The 19,763-nt window shown below is 42.6% G+C and overlaps 1 protein-coding gene across 1 annotated transcript in view; it reads right to left on the bottom strand.

The window, feature by feature from the left end:
- Nucleotides 1–1,638: 1,638 nt before the first annotated feature.
- The window catches only part of ARFGEF3 (ARFGEF family member 3), a 146,955-nt gene continuing 128,830 nt past the window's right edge, over nucleotides 1,639–19,763 (bottom strand). Inside the window, exons 28-34 of the mRNA XM_038741335.1 lie at nucleotides 16,095–16,271; nucleotides 14,131–14,245; nucleotides 13,701–13,803; nucleotides 12,079–12,210; nucleotides 9,498–9,628; nucleotides 5,178–6,399; nucleotides 1,639–2,528 (exon numbers count right to left, since the gene is read on the bottom strand). Coding sequence (XP_038597263.1) covers nucleotides 2,337–2,528; nucleotides 5,178–6,399; nucleotides 9,498–9,628; nucleotides 12,079–12,210; nucleotides 13,701–13,803; nucleotides 14,131–14,245; nucleotides 16,095–16,271 — 2,072 coding nt within the window. The 3' untranslated portion in view covers nucleotides 1,639–2,336. The remainder of the gene's footprint in view (nucleotides 2,529–5,177; nucleotides 6,400–9,497; nucleotides 9,629–12,078; nucleotides 12,211–13,700; nucleotides 13,804–14,130; nucleotides 14,246–16,094; nucleotides 16,272–19,763) is intronic.

The following is a 19,763-nucleotide window of genomic DNA, read 5'->3' on the forward strand; positions in this document are numbered from 1 at the left end:
CTACATACTCTCTGCTTATGATTTGAAGTCTTGAAAATTTGAAAAATCCTATAAAAAATGAGCTACGCTTTACATGGCAGCTCGTCTCAAATTACACTGTCACGCCTACAACATAGTGATTTATCGACATTAAGTTGTAAGAGATGTTATGATATCATCTCACCCAGTCCTCTACCTTTAGGCAGGACTACAGTTTCCTAGATTTTGATGGTGGTCTCCCATCAAAATACTGGCAGCTTCGAGGCAAACTAGGTGGAACTCTCCTAGTTCTTGAATGGCAACACTTAATCCACCAAACAATATTTCCAAAGCGGGTTAGAGGAGATGTCACGTCCATGAGAAGGAAGAGTTTTTATTCTAGTGTCCGTTGGATTTTCCACATGCTGAATCTTGCTGTGGCTGTCATGTTCCTGGATGGATGTTCAGTGCGCTCGGTCTCAAGGTGGTTCATCTACCTGATCAATTAAGCCAGCCGGCTGCCACCCAGGTAAGCCACTTGAATCTTTTGTACCCTGGGGCTACTGAACTCACAAAACTGTGGGGCTAAAGGATTGGGGCATGGGAATGGAAGGACTGGGGATAGGGGTACCATGGGGATGTAGGCTGAGGAAAGGCAAGAGAGTGTAGAGAAAAATATAATTTGATGGCTTACCTGACTGATAACTCACTGGGGCAGGAACACTGACTTCACTGATCAGGCGACACTTGGCAAATAAACCATCAATGCCCAAACATTCCCCCCTTCCCCAGCCTCTGAGAAGTCAATGTTCAATACTGAGTATTTAGATGACATTTTGTTTTCAAATAGAATAATGTCATTTTAAAAAAAGTCTTTGTGCCTTTTGCTAATCTCTAGTCTGTGCACAAAACTCCCAGGAATAAGATGGACTGATTAGTACTGGTGGTAGCAGTGGCATATGATTTTGTAAAAAAAAAATCCATAAAATATATTGTAATGAGTAAGCCCTAATCCTCAACGTGAAGGACTATGCATTCACAGTTCACGTGCCTGACCCATCTCCTTCAGACTGCCTTTGCAACCAGGTATCAAAGAAAGTAAGAAGTGGGTGGTAATTTTCTTTTTAAGTGGCACTTGTTAAGTGTTTACTAGGTTCTATACTGACCTCTGGGGTAGATAGAAGATAATCAGGTTGGACAGAGTCCCTGTCCCATATGGGACTCAGTCTAAATCTGAGGGAGGAGGACTTGATCACAAATTAGGTAACTAAGGTAATTGAGGCACAGAGAAGTTAAATGACTTGCTCAAGGTCACACAGCAGGCAAGTGGTGGAGCAAGGATTAGAACCCAGGTCCTCTGACTTCCAAGCCAATGCTCTTTCCACTAGCCTATGCTGCTTCTTGTTATCATACTTATCATTAATTCCCTTTTTAAATTCCAAACTGGCAGGGACTCTGGGTGGCCTTAACTCTACTACTTTTGACAGGTGAACACCCACTGACTTTTTCCTAAACAATGCAAATCTAGTCAGAAAGGATATTGTTGAGTACCAAGAACTAATATGGTTGAGATCTGCTGGAATTTTGCCCCTCAGTACAGAAAATCGCAGTGGTATTCCACAAGGTGAAGTTGGTACATACGTTTTAAGGATGCTACTAAGAGTTCTTTACATCCTAGAGTTGAATCAATCAATGATATTTATTGAATGCTTACTGTGTGCAGAACTCTAAACTACATGCTTGGGAGAGTACATTGCAACAGAGTTGGTAGACACCTCTCCTGCCCCCAAGGAGCTTACAGTCTACAAGGGGAAACAGACAAAATAAATTGCAGATATGTACATAGAGTACTGTAAGGTTGAGGGCAGGGTGAGTAGGGTACAGGATAAAGGATATTCACGCTTATTACAACCATGAATAATACTGCAAGAGACTTGCTCCTCCTTACAGTCATATGTACTCTCTGTTTTTGACTATGTAACACCACTGGATATTACATTTTCTAGATCTTATTACACCACCCTGAAATACTAGCACATTTTGGCATGTCAAGTTGTTATATCTTTTCACTGGCAAATGTGTTTTCAAGAAGGACAGTAAGAATGCAGCCCTTTGGAAATTATCTCCCCTTCAGGAAATAATTCACAAGACTTCGAATGGTACAATTTGATAGCATAGACTCTGTGGAAACAAAATTTAAAAATTGTTTTCCTGTTGGGAGCAACTGGGCTGATTTTAGAAAATCAACTAAGCTGAAGGTTCCTTGTTTCATTCAGGGATCTCTTTTCTGGACACCAATTTCACACCGGGGAGGGAATGTTGTTAGCATATCCTAAATCCTCAGAACGGTCTCTGCTTGCTTTAGCAATGGGGTTCTTCTATACAATGATATCGTAGACCCTACCGACTCTTCCCAGCCATTCCCTCACAGCCTGGCGAACACGGATATCAGTGACGTGACAAGTCAGTTGGCTAATGCAAGGGAACACAGCCGGCTGGAGGGCAGTGAATGTCTGGTCCGGTAGGCTCTGAATCTGATTGAGAACCGTCAATACCATGTTGGTCCAGGCCTAAAAGAAAACGAAAGTTAAAGAAGAAAAAATATATTTAACAGATATTAGGCTCCAGCAAGTAGGGTCTTAGTACCCTCTGCTACTATAATATCCAATGTTAATTAGAATTGTCCTCTTGTAACTGTATTTTCCTCAGGTTTAGGCACTCGCCCGCCACTGTTATCTTTGTTTTCCTCCTCCCCTCCCCATCGCTTCCACTCCCTCCCTCTGCCCTACCCTCTTCCCCTCCCCACAGCACTTGCATATATATGTACATATTTATTACTCTATTTTAGTTGTACATACTTACTACTCTATTTTATTAATGATGTGTATATAGCTATAATGCTATCTATTCTGATGGTATTGACACATCTACTTTTTTGGTTTTATTGTCCATCTCCCCCTTCTAATAATAATGGTATTTATTAAGCGCTTACTATGTAGCACTGTTCTAAGCGCTAGGGAGGTTACAAGGCAATCAGGTTGTCTCATAGGGGGCCTCACAGTCTTAATCCCCATTTTACAGATGAGGTAACTGAGGCACAGAGAAGCTAAGTGACTTGCCCAAAGTCACACAGCTGACAATTGGCAGAGCTGGGATTTGAACCCATGACTTCTGACTCCAAAGCCCTCGCTCTTTCCACTGAGCCATGCTGCTTCTCTAATAATAATGATGGTATTTGTTAAGAGCTTACTATGTGCAAAGCGCTGTTCTAAGCTCTGGGGGGATACAAGGTGATCAGGTTGTCCCACGTGGGGCTCACAGTGTTAATCCCGATTTTACAGATAAGGAAACAGGCACAGAGAAGTTAAGTGACTTGCCCAAAGTCACACAGCTGACAATTGGCAGAGTCAGGATTTGAAACCATGACCTCTGACTCATGCTCTTTCTACTGAGCCACACTGCTTGGGTAGGGACCGTCTCTATATGTTGCCGATTTGTACTTCCCAAGCACTTAGTACTGTGCTCTGCACACACTAAGTGCTCAGTAAACGATTGAATGAATGAATAACCAAAACTTTGGTAAAGGCTTCTTTCCTAAGTCACAATTTTGTGCAGCCTTGAATATAAAGGCCAAACATTTAGCAGTAACACTAATAAAACATTTTTTCCCAGTATTTTCTCCCTTGCAGAGGTACAGGGAACAAAGTAAATCAAACACCCATTCTCTTATTCATTTGGCAAAAATTGTCATCTGCCCTGAGAAACAGTTATTAGCAAGGATGCTTTACAGTCATCCTACGTCTATGGATGGTCTTTCAGAGTAAATATGGGTATGGGGAATCAAATGTCTGAGGCAGCTGATATAAAAAATTAAATGAAAACAACAGACCACTCTGTTAAGACACCCTTGTGTTGTAAGATGAAACTGTAATATATTCAATACTATCTGAACAGATGCTTTCCAGAGCCAGCAGTAAGATGTTTTTCATGGAGTTTGAGGTCTAGAGCCTTCTTTCAAAAGCCAGGTGTGTCAGTTAATGAAAGTGCCTGTTGGGTGGTTTCCAATTACTTTAATACTGTCTGTCTCATATTCAGCTCCTGTAGGCTGTGTGGGCCTGCTTCACTAGCTTCCCTCTTTAAGAGAGCTAGGAATGGGGCTACTGAATTTTGCCCAAGGTTAAGAAACAACATGCCACCTCCCTGGGGCATTCTGTGACTAAATCCACCTTCCGTCATGCTACTCACTCATGTTACCTCAACACTGATATATTTTATCTATTTATTTTTAGGCAGTCCGCAGGTTTCTGATAACTTTGTGTCAAGTTGGAGTGTAAAACTGAACAATGTTATAAATGGAAGCCTTAAGAAGCAAAAGGTAAATGCTCTTTTATCTGTGACTGCTGCCACCATCATTGCAGCGGCCATAAAATGATCACTGTAGGGAGTGGCGAGCCTTCTGTCACTGAAATGACCTGCCTGGAAGAAGTGGGTGGAAGGCCTCAAATAGGATGCACATGATATTGTTACTCAGACATCCATTTTGACAATGAAACATGAGGGAAGTGAAAAGCCTGTACTTATTGTTGGTGAAAAACAGTTTGGCCCAGCAGGGGAAGAAGGGGACGTGGAGATGAAACTGGGGTCGGGGAGAAGGGACACGGAGGCATAGTTGGGAAGACAGGTAAGGGCAATTGAATAGGAGAGAGAGATCCATGTTGGGGAGGGTGAAGACAGAGATGATAAATGAAGAATTGACGGAGAGAAGAGAAACGAAGCCATTCTTGCCTATTTCAGAAAGCTAAATTCTCAGTTCAGTTATTGAAAGGTATTTGGAATTTCACAGGAACTGTTTTAACTCTACGTTTTTTCTGTCACAAGACATGCCATCCGATACCAAGTCTTTGATGTATTTTTAAAGAATTAGCCCCACATTAGTTTCCAATTCTTTCCAGCAAATCTGGTGACAGAATTATAATGTAGCTTGCCAATCAGACAGCTTTTTGGTGAATCTAGACTGTGAGCCACTGTTGGGTAGGGACCGTCACTATATGTTGCCAACTTGTACTTCCCAAGCACTTAGTACAGTGCTCTGCACACAGTAAGTGCTCAATAAATACGATTGGTTGATTGATTGATTCACAAATTAATTTTACCAAAATCTTGCCTTTCAGGCTCCTCCGACTCCTGGGCAATTTTTCCGTAGAAGGAGCGAGACCTACCTGGATCTGCGCCTCGGCATCTCTTACAGAAATATTCAGGGAGCTCGCTGTGGAGCCCGAGCGGGGTCTCTTCTCTGCCCTCAGGATTTCTGGGCCAGCACTGAAGGAATGCCTCATTTGACCTTGGTCCAGCAGCTGCTGAGGGCGCTGGGGGAGTGGTGAGTCTTGACTCCTAATGTTCAGGGTCTCTCCCTTCTTCTCCACCTTGGCATCTTTGGTGAAAGGGGTTAGGTTGTGCTGCTGCTTCCTTTTCTTATACTCTGTCATCAATTTGGAAATAGTTTTGTCTGTGGCTATGGTGTAGATTTTATTCCCTGCATTCTCCCACCACTCCTTCTTCTTGCCTTGGTCCTTCTTCTCTCCTCTGGGGCTCGGTGGCATCGTCGGTATTTCTCCAGCTACCCCTTTTGGGGTCCCAGTACTGGGCGGCGGATCCTTTATTTGGCTGTGGTCATCTTCTGAGGGTGTCTCCTTGCCAGAAAGCCCGCCTGTTGATGGGGTGGACGTTTCAGATTGGAAGGAGGGAAGGAAGAAGAAAGAGTCACCTTTGAACACCGGGGGCTCTTCCACGTTGTTCTCCAAATCCAGATGCATTTGGATGTAGTTGTTGCACAGTTCCATGCAAAGCTTGTGAAGTCTTTTGACCAACCATGCCCAGTCAGCATTGCTGACGGGCTGGATGCTTAGAGAAGGCATCCGAGCCCTCCACTGCCTCTTCTCCTTTCCTCGTGGGGGACTGACTTGGGCAGTTTCCTCAAAAATATCTTCATCTTCTGAAGAGCACTGCTGAGAAGAATCCGTACTTCTCTCGTCATCCTCAAATAATACCTTCTTCACCTGCTCAGCCGTGATGTTCTCTTGGTTGGTGAGCACTGCACACACCAGTGCGTGAAAGTAGATATTGAAGCTCATGGCTGACTGGCGATATAGATTGGCGGCCCCACCAATGCCAGACACTTTCTTCAGGAGACACTTCAACCCTGGCCTGGTGTCAAACTCCCGGGCTGTCCGGTAGGAGTCGAGCAGTAAGTCAAATATGACAGCCAAGTTCTGCATGGATATGTACCTGAGGAAGCCAGCCAGCTTGTTGTCTGCTACCTGCACAGCCTTGTCCTCTCCAAGGGAAGGGCCTTTCACAAACTCTTCCAGCAAGATATCATATAAATTCTGAAGCAGCACTTGATGAGAAAGTAAACTCACTACAATTGTCCTGAAAGGAATTCTTCAAGCAGAAAGAAAATATAAATTAGCAGCCCATTATCTTGTAAAATGATACCTGTGGGTCACCGTTAATCACTTCATATTCAATAGACAAAATAATCAATCATTGAGCACTTACTGTGTGAAGAGCACTGTAATAAGAGCTTGGGAGAGTACAATATAAAGAGTTGTTGGGCACGCTGCTTCCCTAAGACAAAACTTTATGGATTTATATCCAGAATATGAGCATCATTCTAATTGTTCTTAATAGAACCCGAGGAACTAACATGAACCATGATACCAAGTTACTGCTCTGCATCACATTTTGAAGAAACTGAGGGAATCCTAATTTCAAATTAAAAAATGCAACTGTGGGGATAGTACAAACCAGGTCTTTTTTTTTTTTTTTTTAGTCAAGGCCATGTAATGAATGAAAATATTCGATGTTTTCAAATTTCAACAATTTGTATCATGTCCTTTTGATTTTGCTCTATCTTCACTTTTAATACCATGCCCCCTTATGTTTTTATAGCAACTTTTAATTTGGTTTGCAGTGCAAAGCTAAAGCCAGCCAGGGATATTCTGCTGAAAGGATTCTATTTCTTCTTCCTCACGAGCTATTTTTTTAGATGCTCCCAAATGCAATTCAATGCTTTAAATGGAACTTTAACCTATTCCATACATTTAAAATATTCAAATAATTACATATGTGCTACATGAGGTTATGCTAGCCAGTCTCTCTCTCGTTCTGCTGTTACATTTGGTTCTCTTCACCATTCATCACATGCACTAAAGTGGGTGTGCTAGCAGGAAAACAGGCTACTCTTCTTTTCCAATACCTTACAATCCCAATACTGTGAGAGATGGAATGGTGCAAAGATCCCATTTTACCTCCAGATCATCTGCTCCTCCCCTCACCTGGCCTGTCACTGTGGGAACCAGCCACTGTGTCACACCAACCCATGCACCCACTGATAAATTCAGTGCCTGTAAGTCGGTCAGTGTCTACTGAGGAATACTCTCCTATGTGTTTGGCTGCCTGCGGCTGTGACTTCTCAAAATGGGATGCTTCTCCTGGTAAACACCGGAACCAGACTAGAACACAAATGCAAGCACTGCAAGATCCAAGAAACATGGTGAGATACTCTGTCTCTTCCTCCAAAAGCCCCGAGGAAGCACACTGAGGGCGGGGAATGTGTTTACCAACTGTTATAGTCTACTCTCCCAAGTGCTAAGTACAGTGTTCAATATACATGATGGATTGATTAATTGATTGATTGATCATTTGAGAAGGGGAACTGAACCAAGTCAGCCTCCTGGAACCGCGTTCCATGTCTGGAAGGACCCAAACTCATGGAGATTGGATCTGGAACCTGGAAAAAAGGTGTTCTTTCAGAACCCTAGCTAAGTTGACGACTTGGATGATAATGAAGTCCTTAAATAGCCCACTCATGGACAATTGGGGATTCTGAATTGTGAGTCTCTGGCATCATTTTTACAGAAAATACCAGATGCCAAAAGTCCCGAGCATCTTTACCAATTACAGGATCTTGGAAAAAAGTCTTGTAAAATAATGTAAAAGTTGTGTACATTGTGGGAAAGAGAAATTCCCTTACCCCAGTTTCCTGTTAAATGATGCAGCATTGAAGAAAAAAAATGAGGAAAAGAGAAAGGGGGTTAGAGCAGTGAGGAAAGGAGTAAAATACCTATTTCTGTACAGCCAGTGAATTAACTGGGTTTAAATGGGGATTCAGTAATTTCATTTTAGTCAGGTTTCAACTTCCTCCCAGTTGCTCACCATGTGCCAAATAGCCTAATTAGGGGAACACTACCATTCCAAGGCCCACAGGAAGCAGCATGGACTAGTGGATAGAGCATGGGCTTGGGAGTCAAAAGGACTTGGGTTCTAATCCTGGTTCTGCTACTTGTCTGCTGTGTGACCTTTGGCAAATCACTTAACTTTTCTGGGCCTCGGTTACCTCATCTGCAAAATAGGGATTAGGCTGTGAGCCCCATGTAGGGCATGGACTGCATCCAATCCTAGTAGCTTGTATCTACCCAGTGCTTAGTTCATTGCCTGGCATATAGTAAGTGCTTAAATACCAGTAAAAAAAAAAAAGGGCCCCTGCACTATGCCTTCCACCTCTAGTGGAGAGGTGCAAAGGAGGAGAAATTGGTCAAAAAAATCAAGAGCAGATGGTATAGCAATCTGTGCTAACCATCTATTCTGAATAACAACAGATGTGTTTTTAAATATACCCATAGCTGTACTTGAAATAGAACATCCAGACCTGTACATATCACACAGGTAAATACATTAAAATAAACATCATTCACCACATACGCATTTATACATGCTCACAAATGATCACATTGAGCTTGCACATAAGGCAAGGCAGACAGAGACCGGCAGAATGGCAGAGGAGGACAGGGCCAGCAGAGAAAGATGGGGGCAGCACCCCGGGGAAATAGCAGGCTTTTTCACTACTTCATTTGTATTAGTAAACAAATTCCCCTTTATATATTAAAACCAAGACTGAGGAATTTAATTTTGAAGAAAAGTGAATATGCTCATCCTGCCTCTGCCATAAAGGGAAACAGTCCAAAAAGCAAAACAAAACCCAATTGCTTGATTGTTACAATTTCTCATTGTGACAAAATATCCTATAATTAAAGGGTAACAGTCAGTTAGGAACCTGATTCTGACTGAAGATAACAGGAATATTTATCTCATGAGAAGTTAGAGGTAGGTTTGATTTTTTTTTCCCCCAATGGTATTTGTTAAACACTCACTATGTGCCAGGCATTGTTCTAAGTACTGGGGTAGATACAAGATAATCAGGTTGGATGCAGTCCCTATCCTACATGGTGCTCAATCTCCATTTTACAGATGGGGTAACTGAGGCCCAGAGAAGTGAAGTGCCTTATCCAAGGTCACACAGCAGGGAAGCTGTTGTGCATAAGCTATTTTGAAATGTTTGAGAAAAACCCTCTCAAAGTTGAACCCCAAATAATTTTTTATAGTCTTGGTCAAACCACGGTGAACCCAAATCTGGCTGGTGAGTAGGCAGGAGGCATTTCTTTTTACTTAAGAAACCACCATTCAGTACAGCTGCATACCTTTTCTGGGTATGTCCATTGGGCTTCTCATCGGACGGCAGTTCAATGATAAGTACACAGGACTGAGCATGCTCAAATCCTTCCTTGTTGTTTGGAGTCTTTGGGGAGCATTGCGTATCTAACATGAACACCTGTCAAATGAACAAAACACCAAACAAGCAATTCAGTGCATCGACTCATCTTGTTACTCAATGGTACTTATTGAGTGCTTATTATGCACAGAGCACTATACTAAGCACACTCCCCATAAACATGACTCCAAGGAAAGTTCAATACAGTGATACTGTTTAAAAAGAGAGAGAAACAATTTAGTGCCACTGGCAGAAGCAATGTTCCTTCTAGTCAATCAATTGTATTTATTGAGCGCTTACTGTGTGCAGAGCACTGTACTAAGCGCTTGGGAAGTACAAGTTGGCAACATATAGAGACAGTACCTACCCAACAGTGGGCTCACAGTCTAAAAGGGGGAGACAGAGAACAAAACCAAACATACTAACAAAATAAAATAAATAGAATAGATATGTACAAGTAAAATAGAGTAATAAATATGTACAAACATATATACATATATACAGGTGCTGTGGGGAAGGGAAGGAGGTAAGATGGGGGAGAAATAGAGTAATGTCCCATGTGGGGCTCACAGTCTTCATCCCCTTTTTACAGATGAGGTCACTGAGGCACAGAGAAGTGAAGTGACCTGCCCAAGGTCACACAACAGACAAGTGGTTGAGCCAGGATTAGAACCCATGACCTCTGAGTCCCCAGCCCGGGCTCTTGCCACTAGTCAAATTCTCTCTGGTTCCAGCTTATAGCCACTTACTGGACACTTTGGTAATTTGGGGGATTAAAAAGAAAACCCTTCAGGAATGATCAGGTTTATTTGTTTAGTAGTAGCAAAAAATTTGATTTTATTTTCAAAATTTCAGGTTTTAGCTTTTATCTTCATGATTTCTGTTCAACATTAACTGCATGACAAATATTTGTGGATGATGATGATGACTTTGCATCTAACTGCTGGTGCATGTAGCACTGCTGAGGCACCCTTGTTTAATGTAGGGTAGCACTGTCCAGCAGCAGTCCAAAACGTAACGTTAATCAACCTTGGTGTGAGGAAAATGGGAGCAAGAATGATAAGACTCCCAAGGAAACCCCAGACTCTATTGAATATTGGTGGAGGGGAGGGAAATCCCCCATGGCAAATATATTTTACACATTTTAAAGTCAAATACTTTAATGACTGTCTTGCAGGTACCATATTTTGAAATACATATTGATACTACTCATCATCAGTGGTATTTGAGTGCTTACTGTGTAGTACGTTAGGGGAGAGTACAGTGCAACAGAGTTGGGAGGAACATTCCCTGCTCACAATGAGATGGGGAGAGAGACATTAATATGAATAATTTATCTCATAATTTATAGATATGTACCATTACCACAATTTTAACATTAACCCTGACTTTATAGACATGAATCAAGCAGGAGCCAGAAATTGGTTTAAATTGTATAACTCCATAACCTATTACTTATCGAGGAATGTCAGAGGAATTATGCAGAAGTATAACTTGACACTTTAGTATTCCAAAGGAACACTAAGATTGGATTTAGGATACAAGATATTCATTCATTCATTCAATAGTATTTATTGAGTACCGAGCACTGTACTAAGCGCTTGGGAAGTACAAGCTGGCAACATATAGAGATGGACCCTACCCAACAACAGGCTAACACCAGGAAATGCATTTGTTCATTTGTCAAAGTGGGTGTCCATACAGTCTGGTTCACTCTCAATGGTGAGGGGGCTAGAAAAGACGCCCTAAAAACTGCCTGACATCATTCAAAGCAGACTTACTAGACAACTGTGTCTAGTGGTCCTTAATTATGCAGTGCTATTCATGCTCACAAGTTAGAATGGAATGCGAAAGGCAGATATGTCTGACATCATGAGTAGCGCTTAGAACAGTGCTTGGCACATAGTAAGTGCTTAACAAATACCATAATAATAATACTGTCATTTGCAAAAACAAAAGAAAGCTTACTTATACATAAATTGAGGCAGAATTTCCCCTATCAATTCCTATCCTCTTGACAACCAAAATCATTCCCCTAGAAACCCATGTAACTTTACTAATACCATACTTCCTCCTGACATAGGGTAAGGAAGTGGGGTTCAAGATAGGATAGGCTTGGACTTGAGCTAACCTAAAACAGGAAACGTCTATCACCAATGAAGACCAACCTGGCTCCTCTCTTTTAAGCTTTAATGCCTGGAGCTGGAGAATGGATATTGGTTCCTACACTCCAAGAAACCCTCTTCTCAAACTTTTGGAGAGGTCGATTTGACACTAGCTAGTTCTGGTTTTTCTAGACTGTGAGCCCCCTGTTGGGTAGGGACCGTCTCTATATGTTGCCAACTTGTACTTCCCAAGCGTTTAGTACAGTGCTCTGCACACAGTAAGTGCTCAATAAGTACGACTGAATGAATGAATGAATGGTTTTGTTCAGCACAGGTTCCTAACTCCATAGCTCTCTCTGTATACCATATTGTTCACAGCTCCTGAAAGTCAAGTGAATGAATTACCTGCTGTGCCATGGCTCGGATCCGCCAGTATTCTGCCTCGGCACTGGGGGAAGGGGAGGGTGCTGCCACTTTCACCTCACAGCCATCACTCCCAAAGCTGTCAGTTCCACTGTGGAAACAGCCCAACAGGTTCTAAAGGAAAACACAACAGTTAACTCTCACTGGAAGCCTCAGAAGTTGCTTCTTGGCCCTATGACAAGTCTGAGCTCCACCACATAGGGCTTCCCCAAGCACTGCTACCAAACTGGCTCCTCCCTAAAGATACAGACAGTTATTTTTCATTGGACCACAGGCAGTGCACTAAAGAGGCAGTGTAGGGGAGGCCTTAATTGCCTGTCTCTAGGAAGGTCGATGGTCTTGGGAAAGTTTGGCTTCAAATGAGGGCCAAGAAGACAAAAGAAAAGGCAGTGGTCTGACATACGCTTATGGGAATCAATCAATTGTACTTATTGAGCACTTTCTGTGTGCAAAACGCTGTACTAAGCGATTAGGAGAGTACAGTACCACAGAGTTGATAGACATGTTCCCTGCCCACAACAAGCATATGGACTAAGGAGAGTTTACAGTCTAGATGGAAGAAAAATGACTTCTGTGTGTTCTTGTTGTTTAGCACCGTATCTAGTAAAGTGAGGGAAACAGCAAGGACTAAAAGACAGGGACTAAAGTGATATATTCTAGAGGCAGTTTGCAACCACCCAAGACCTTTTTTTATTCTTTTCCAGTGGTATTAGGCGGCCAGGCACTGTACTGGACACTGGGGTAGACACAAGCTAATCAGGTTGGACTCGGTCCACGTCCCACAAGGCGGTCATAGTCTTAATCCCCATTTTACAAATGAGGGAACTGAGCCACCAAGAAGTTAAGTGACCTGCCCAAGGCCACAGAGCAGATATGTAGCAGAGCTGGGATTGGAACTCAGGCCTTCCCAGGCCCTTGTTCTTTCCACTAGGCCATTCTGCTTCTCGGATCTTAACAGGGGAAAGGCTCTTCCTTCTTGACTGTCAGATTTAGTCCAGGATAGGATTAAATAATCCTATGGGGAAAAGGTAACTGCAGAGGTCAATAGCAAAGAAGGGTACAGCTGTGATGAGGCCAAGGGAAATAGAGGTGTACAGCATAAACTAGTCACAAGCTGGCCTCAACAATCTCCAGCTATGTCCTACATCTATTCTGACTGGCTATTCAGGTCCTGCGGAGATCAATCCTTCACCTATAAATTGCTTCCGAACCCACCCTTTATTTTAATGGTATTTTCTAAGCGCTTTACTATGTGCCAGACACTGTTCTAAGCATTGGGGTAGATACAAAGTAATCAGGTTGGACACAGTCCCTGTCCCACGTGGGGCTCACAGTCTTAATCCCTATTTTACAGACGAGGGAATTGAGGCACAGAGAACCAAGTGACTTGTCCTAGGTGACACAGCAGACAAGTGGCAGAGCTGGGATTAGAACCCATGTGCTTCTGACTCCCAGGTGTCCATGTTCTATCCACTAGGCCACGGTGTCCTCCGGTAAATTATTTAAAGAAGATCGCTGGTGTGTAAAGGGCGCAGCAGGGATAGGGTGATCTAGTGGGTTAAGGGACTCCCAACATGCCCGTTCTCTTCCCTGGCAGGATTCACCTTCACTGGCTCCAGCGTAGCAGAGAACGCATCTTGCAGCGCACAGCAGGCGAGTCTCCACATCTCTTCAGTGAAAACGGGTCCTGCTGTCACAAGGACATACCTGGAAACAGAACCAGGTACAATGATTTCTACCAATGAGAGGAACAGCTCGGTTTGGGGAGACGTATTTCTCCAACACCAGATCTCATTTTTTGGAAACAGTGTAGGCAGGAATTCTTAATTACAATATGAGATTTTATAGCCAGGTTTTATGTGTTGCAGAGACGGCTAGAGATGGAATTGGGGTTTGGAGCAGCAAAGCCACGGGCCTGTGAGGTGATTGGACCAAGTGGAAATATGACTTTTAGGTAAAGGCAGTGCCGTGAATCCTTTCTCCTTCATAAGAAAACCAACCAACCCTAAATTATGAGACAAAGATTTTTCTTACCTAATACAGGAGCAACCAACTCTGGAAATAGTTTCTGTAGGCTCTGCCACACATGCCACCAACAGCTTGAAGAGATCTTTTAGCATTGTGTTGATCATATTCTCATACCTAATGTCTTCAAGGCAGAAAATGTAAGTTTTCACCTCATTCATTCATTCAACTGTATTTATTGAGCGCTCACTGTGTGCAGAGCACTGTACCACTTGTTAGCATTACCAACCTAGAGTATTGTCTCTTTTCGCAAGGACGATTAATATATTGGCATCCACATGAAATCAGAAAGAAGGAAAAAAGTAATACTGAGAATTTAAATAATACCTGTCTTCTTCCAACTTAGATGGTGAGCCCAATGCGGGACAGGGACTGTGTTCAACCTTATTATCTTGTATCTACCCCAGCTCCTAGTACAGTGTCTGGCAATCAATTAATAAATCAACTGTATTTATTGAGCATTTACTGAGTGCAGAGCACTATACTAAGGTGCTTGAGAGACTAAATGTAACAACATACATAACAGAGTTGATAGATACATTCCCAGCTCACAACGAGCTTACAGTCTAGAGGACGTAGTAAGCACTTAGCAAGTACCATAATTATTATTATTATTGCTATTTTAAAAGATGCAAAATAATGGGGGGGGGGCATAACCTATGAATATCTAGTTTGTTTGCAAGCAGTGAACATGTTTCTTATTTCCCCTAGCAGTCAATAAATGCCCTTATTACTTCTACTGCTCTATTCCACTGAAACCCTGGGGAAAATACCACAGGAATCACAATACAACCCTGCTGTAGTGTACTCTCCCAGGTGCAAAGTAGGGTGCTGTACACATTCATTCTTTCAATCATATTTATTGAGCACTTACTGTGTGCAGACCACTGTACTAAGCACTTGGGAAGTACAAGTCAGCAACATATAGAGACTTGTATATGTTGGGTCCCTACCCAACAACGGGCTCACAGTCTGGAAGGGGGCTCACAGTCTAGAAGGGGACACATAATATAAGGGCTCAATAAATACCATTGTTGATGATTGAAAACCAGTATATATTCCTAAAATCCTTGCAGTTGGCTCCTGGATTAAGGCAATGGATCCCTCTGGCCCTGGTGCCGGAGAGGCCTGGAGTGGGACTCAGAGTGGCTGAAAGAGCAGACTCTGTTCCTCCTCCTCAGTCTGGAATTTATTTATTAAAGAAACAACAATTAGAGAAAGGGCTTCTGCTAACTTGTCTTGCCTCTTTGTCTGAAATAAAAGACCAGTGTTTAGTTAGAAAGGAAAAATGTCGAGTTTGGTGGTTATGTTATTTTATTTTCAAAATTTGTAATGGTTTTGGATGTGTGGTGTTATTGTCCTTTTGAATAGTGGCCACAATACCATGGCACATTGTTACATAGACAGTTTATTTGAAAGGGCAGCTGACTACTGTGCTACTGTATGAGACTTAGAACTTTTCAATATCTAAGGTGTTTTTTGAAAAATACATCATTTTTGTTTTTATTTTCATAACTAAAGTGGCAATCCATAATCAATCAATTGTATTTATTGAGCGCTTACTGTGTGCAGAGCACTGTACTAAGTGGTTGGGAAGTACAAGTTGGCAACATATAGAGACAGTCCCTACCCAACAGTGGGCTTACAGTCTAGAAGGGGGAGACAGAGAACAAAACCAAACATACTAACAAAATAAAATAGAATAGATATGTACAAGTAAAATAAATATATAAATAGAGTAATAAATATGTACAAACATATATACATATATACAGGTGCCGTGGGGAAGGGAAGGAGGTAAGATGGGGGGATGGAGAGGGGGAAGAGGGGGAGAGGAAGGAAGGGGCTCAGTCTGGGAAGGCCTCCTGGAGGAGGCCATAGGATCCATAGGTTCCAGGGCTGAGCTTTAGCAAGCTCCAAGACTCAAATCTAGCTCTACTGAGTTTGACAGTATTAGCAGTGACCCTTTTTACCTGAATGGATAAAGCTTTGAATATGCTCCACCACCAGCTCACAGGATAGACCAATGGCATGCTTGAAATTTGAAGCAGCAATGTCCCAGTAGCCATGGTCGGCGTGGCTTCGATGGAGCCACAGGGACATCACAGGAAGGAGCAGGTGGCCAACGGCATAGATGCCAAACCCAGGGCCTGAAAGATAGGAAAAAAAAATAATATGAGTCTTGTCTCACAAGTAAGCCTTCCAAAAGGATAAAATGAAGCTGGTTCTAGGGCCTGAATCACTACTATCAAGTGGGGCTAGCCAACCGGGTGGAAACATTGATCCGTTAGAGAAGCAGCATGTCTCAGTGTGAAGATCATGGGCTTGGCAGTCAGAGGTCATGGGTTCTAATCCCGGCTCCACCACTTGTCAACTGTGTGACTTTGGGTAAGTCACTTAACTTCTCTGTGCCTCAGTTACCTCATCGGTAAAATGGCGATTAAGTGTGAGCCCCACATGGGACAACCTGACTACCTTGTACCCCTCAAGCACTTAGAACAGTGCTTGGCACATAGTAAGTGCTTAACAAATGCCATCATTATTATTACTCATTTGCCAATGAATGCCACCTGTCTTGTAGGGGTCTAAACAAAAGGATTTTGCATTTTAGCAATGTAAGAGACATTCACTGTTTCAAAGAATAATTGGGACTTGTTGGAGGTTACTTCTTTTCAGGCTTAACTTTTTTATTATTTTATAAAATGGATTGCCTTATGATAATTCAAGCGCTTAGTACAGTTGCTCTGCACACAGTAAGCGCTCAATAAATACGACTGAATGAATAACATCATCTTAGGAAAAGTTATAGACAGCAACATTTACTTACAGTAATAGTAATGATGAGATTTGTTAAGTGCTTACTATGTGCCAGGCACTGTACTAGGCACTGGGGCTGATAAAAGCAAACGAGTTGGACACAGTCCCTGTCCCATGTGGGGCTCACAGTCTCAATCCCCATTTTGCAGATGAGGCAACTGAGACACAGAGAAGTGAAGCGACTTGCCCAGTGTCACACTACAGACAAGTGGCGGAGCTGGGATTAGAACCCATGGCCTTCTGACCCCCAAGCCCGTGCACTATCCACTATACCATGTAACAGAACATGCCAGGTGGAGTGTATCAGCTTTTTGTTGTTTATTATACTAAATGTTCTGTTTCTTAATGATTTATGGCCTACAGAAACCTTAACTTTTAAGTTTGAGGTCTCCAAAATCTTCCCCTTACCCATCCAACTGTCTCCCACACCCTTATTTTTCTTGTCTGTGGCACTGGCCCAATCCTTTCCCATCTCCTAAAAACACTCTCACTCCCTCATACTCCCCTCCCTGACCATCATTTTCAACCACTCACTCTCCGAAGGTGTTTTTCATTCATTCAATCATATTTATTGAGCGCTTACTGTGTGCAGAGCACTGTACTAAGCGCTTGGGAAGTACAAGTTGACAACATAATCACATCCGTGTCTCTCCCATCCTAAAAAAACCCCAAAACTTATCTGAACACCTTGCATCATCCAGGTATCACCCCAGCTCCCTCCTCCCATCTCTGTCCAAATCCCTGCTGCTTCCAAGTCCTCTTCTCAAACTCCCTTCTTTACTCTATAAAATTCAGCTCCTGCCCTTTCCAGGGATGTCAATTATCTCCTTTTTGCCAAATATACTGAAATCTACTTTGCTTATCCTCCTCAACCTCTCTGACTGCCTTCAACACTGCTGACTATGCCCGCCTTCTGAAAGTACTACCTAATCTTTTTTTTTTCTAAGACAAAGTTATTTTCTGGTTTTCGTTTTAATACTCTGGCCAATCCCCCTCTTCTGTCTCCTTCCCTCCATCTTCAGGTGTCACTCAAGGCTCTGTTCTGAATACCCTTCTTCTAAATTTACACTCACTCCTTGGGGAGATCATCCACTTTAATAGCTTCTGTTACCACTTCTACAAGTCAATCAATCAACAGTATTTATTGAGTACTTACTATGTGCAGAGCACTGTACTAAGCTCTTGGGAGAGTACAATACAACAGAATTAGTGGACATGCTCCTGGCCTATAATGAGTTCATAGTCTAGAAATCTACCATCTATAGCCTTCGCTTCTATGCAATGACTCTTAAATCTATCTCATTAACCCTGACTTCTCTCCTTCTCTGTAATCTGACATTTCCTCCTGCCTGCAGGACATTTTTTCATGGATGCCCTACCAAACACCTCAACAACCTGAAAGTGCTTAGTACAGTGCTCTGCACACAGTAAGTGCTCAATAAATACAATTGAATGAATGAACAACCCATCCTAAACTGAACAACTGAACTCCAAATCCTCTCCTCCACCTCAGTTTCCCATTACAGTGGTCAGAGCCACAATCCTACCAGTCTTTCAAGACTGCATTTTGTTCACTCTCCTTGACCCCTCCCTCTCTCACAACATTTCCAGCATCTGTTCCTTCAGCATGATCACTACGCTGGCCCAGGCTATCGTCGTAGTATATACAGCTTGATTACTGCATCTGCCTCCTTGTGGGCCTCTTCAGTTCATATTTTACTGCCTGGATTAGTTTTCTAAAATATTGTGCTACACATGCCTGTCTACTCCTCAAAACACAATGGAGAGGTTGCCTGTTCCCTTTTTATCAAGCAGAAATCCCCAACCATTGGCTTTAAAGTATTCAATCAGCCCTCTTCCATCAGTCCATCTCAGCTTGCAATCTTCATTCTCCTCAAGCCACACTACTAGCTCATTGTGCTTCTTTCTCTTCTCTCCCCTCACCAACATCCTCTTCACATTCCCCCCACCCTATCCTCAAACTCCATTCCCCTTCAGACAGACCAGAGCTCTTCCCTTCTTCAAAACCCTTCTGAGATCACATCTCCTCCACTGGCCTTTCCTGAGTAATCCGTAATTACCTAAGCACTTAATACAGCATCCGCAGTTTTACTGCTACCACCCCCAACCTGTAATTTATTTAAATGTTTATCTTCCCCACTGGTCTGTAAACTCCTTGGTGAGAAATCTTTCATGCTCTCCCAGTTGTTTAGTATGGTACTCTGCCCACAGAAGGCAGATGCTCCATTAAGCACTATTGATTAACTTTTGGGATTTGTTTTCCAGTTAAGTGTAGATGCTGTGTTCATGAGCTGTGCTTATAACTACGACTACAACCTCCTTTTTAAATTTTGAATTAGTACTCTGGCAATCAGTACTGATTGTTTAGAATGATGTAGGATATTATGGGAAACTGGAGCGACACCAACCTCTGGTGAACTCTCTTGGGTGCTGATGTCTGATCAGTCTCAGAAAAAAACTGTATTTGACTCATTAAGATACATTTCAAACTTCCAAAATATGACAGATAAATGAAAGCAACTATACTATATTCATTCAATCATATTTGTGGAGCATTTACTGTGTGCAGAGCACTGTACTAAGTGCTTGGGAGAGTACAATGTAACAATAAGCAGACATTGCCTGCCCACATGAGCTTACGGTCTAGAGAGGGAAACAGACAGTAAAATAAAGTACAGATGTGTACAAATGTCCTGTGGGGCTGGGAGGGAGGTTGAATAAAGGGAACAAGTCAGGGTGGCGCAGAAGTGAGTGGGTACTTAGTCAGGGAAGGCCTCTTGGAGGAAGCGTGCCTTCAATAATGC

The sequence above is a fragment of the Tachyglossus aculeatus genome, chromosome 2 (assembly GCF_015852505.1).
Source record: "Tachyglossus aculeatus isolate mTacAcu1 chromosome 2, mTacAcu1.pri, whole genome shotgun sequence".
Taxonomy (NCBI): Eukaryota; Metazoa; Chordata; class Mammalia; order Monotremata; family Tachyglossidae; genus Tachyglossus; species Tachyglossus aculeatus.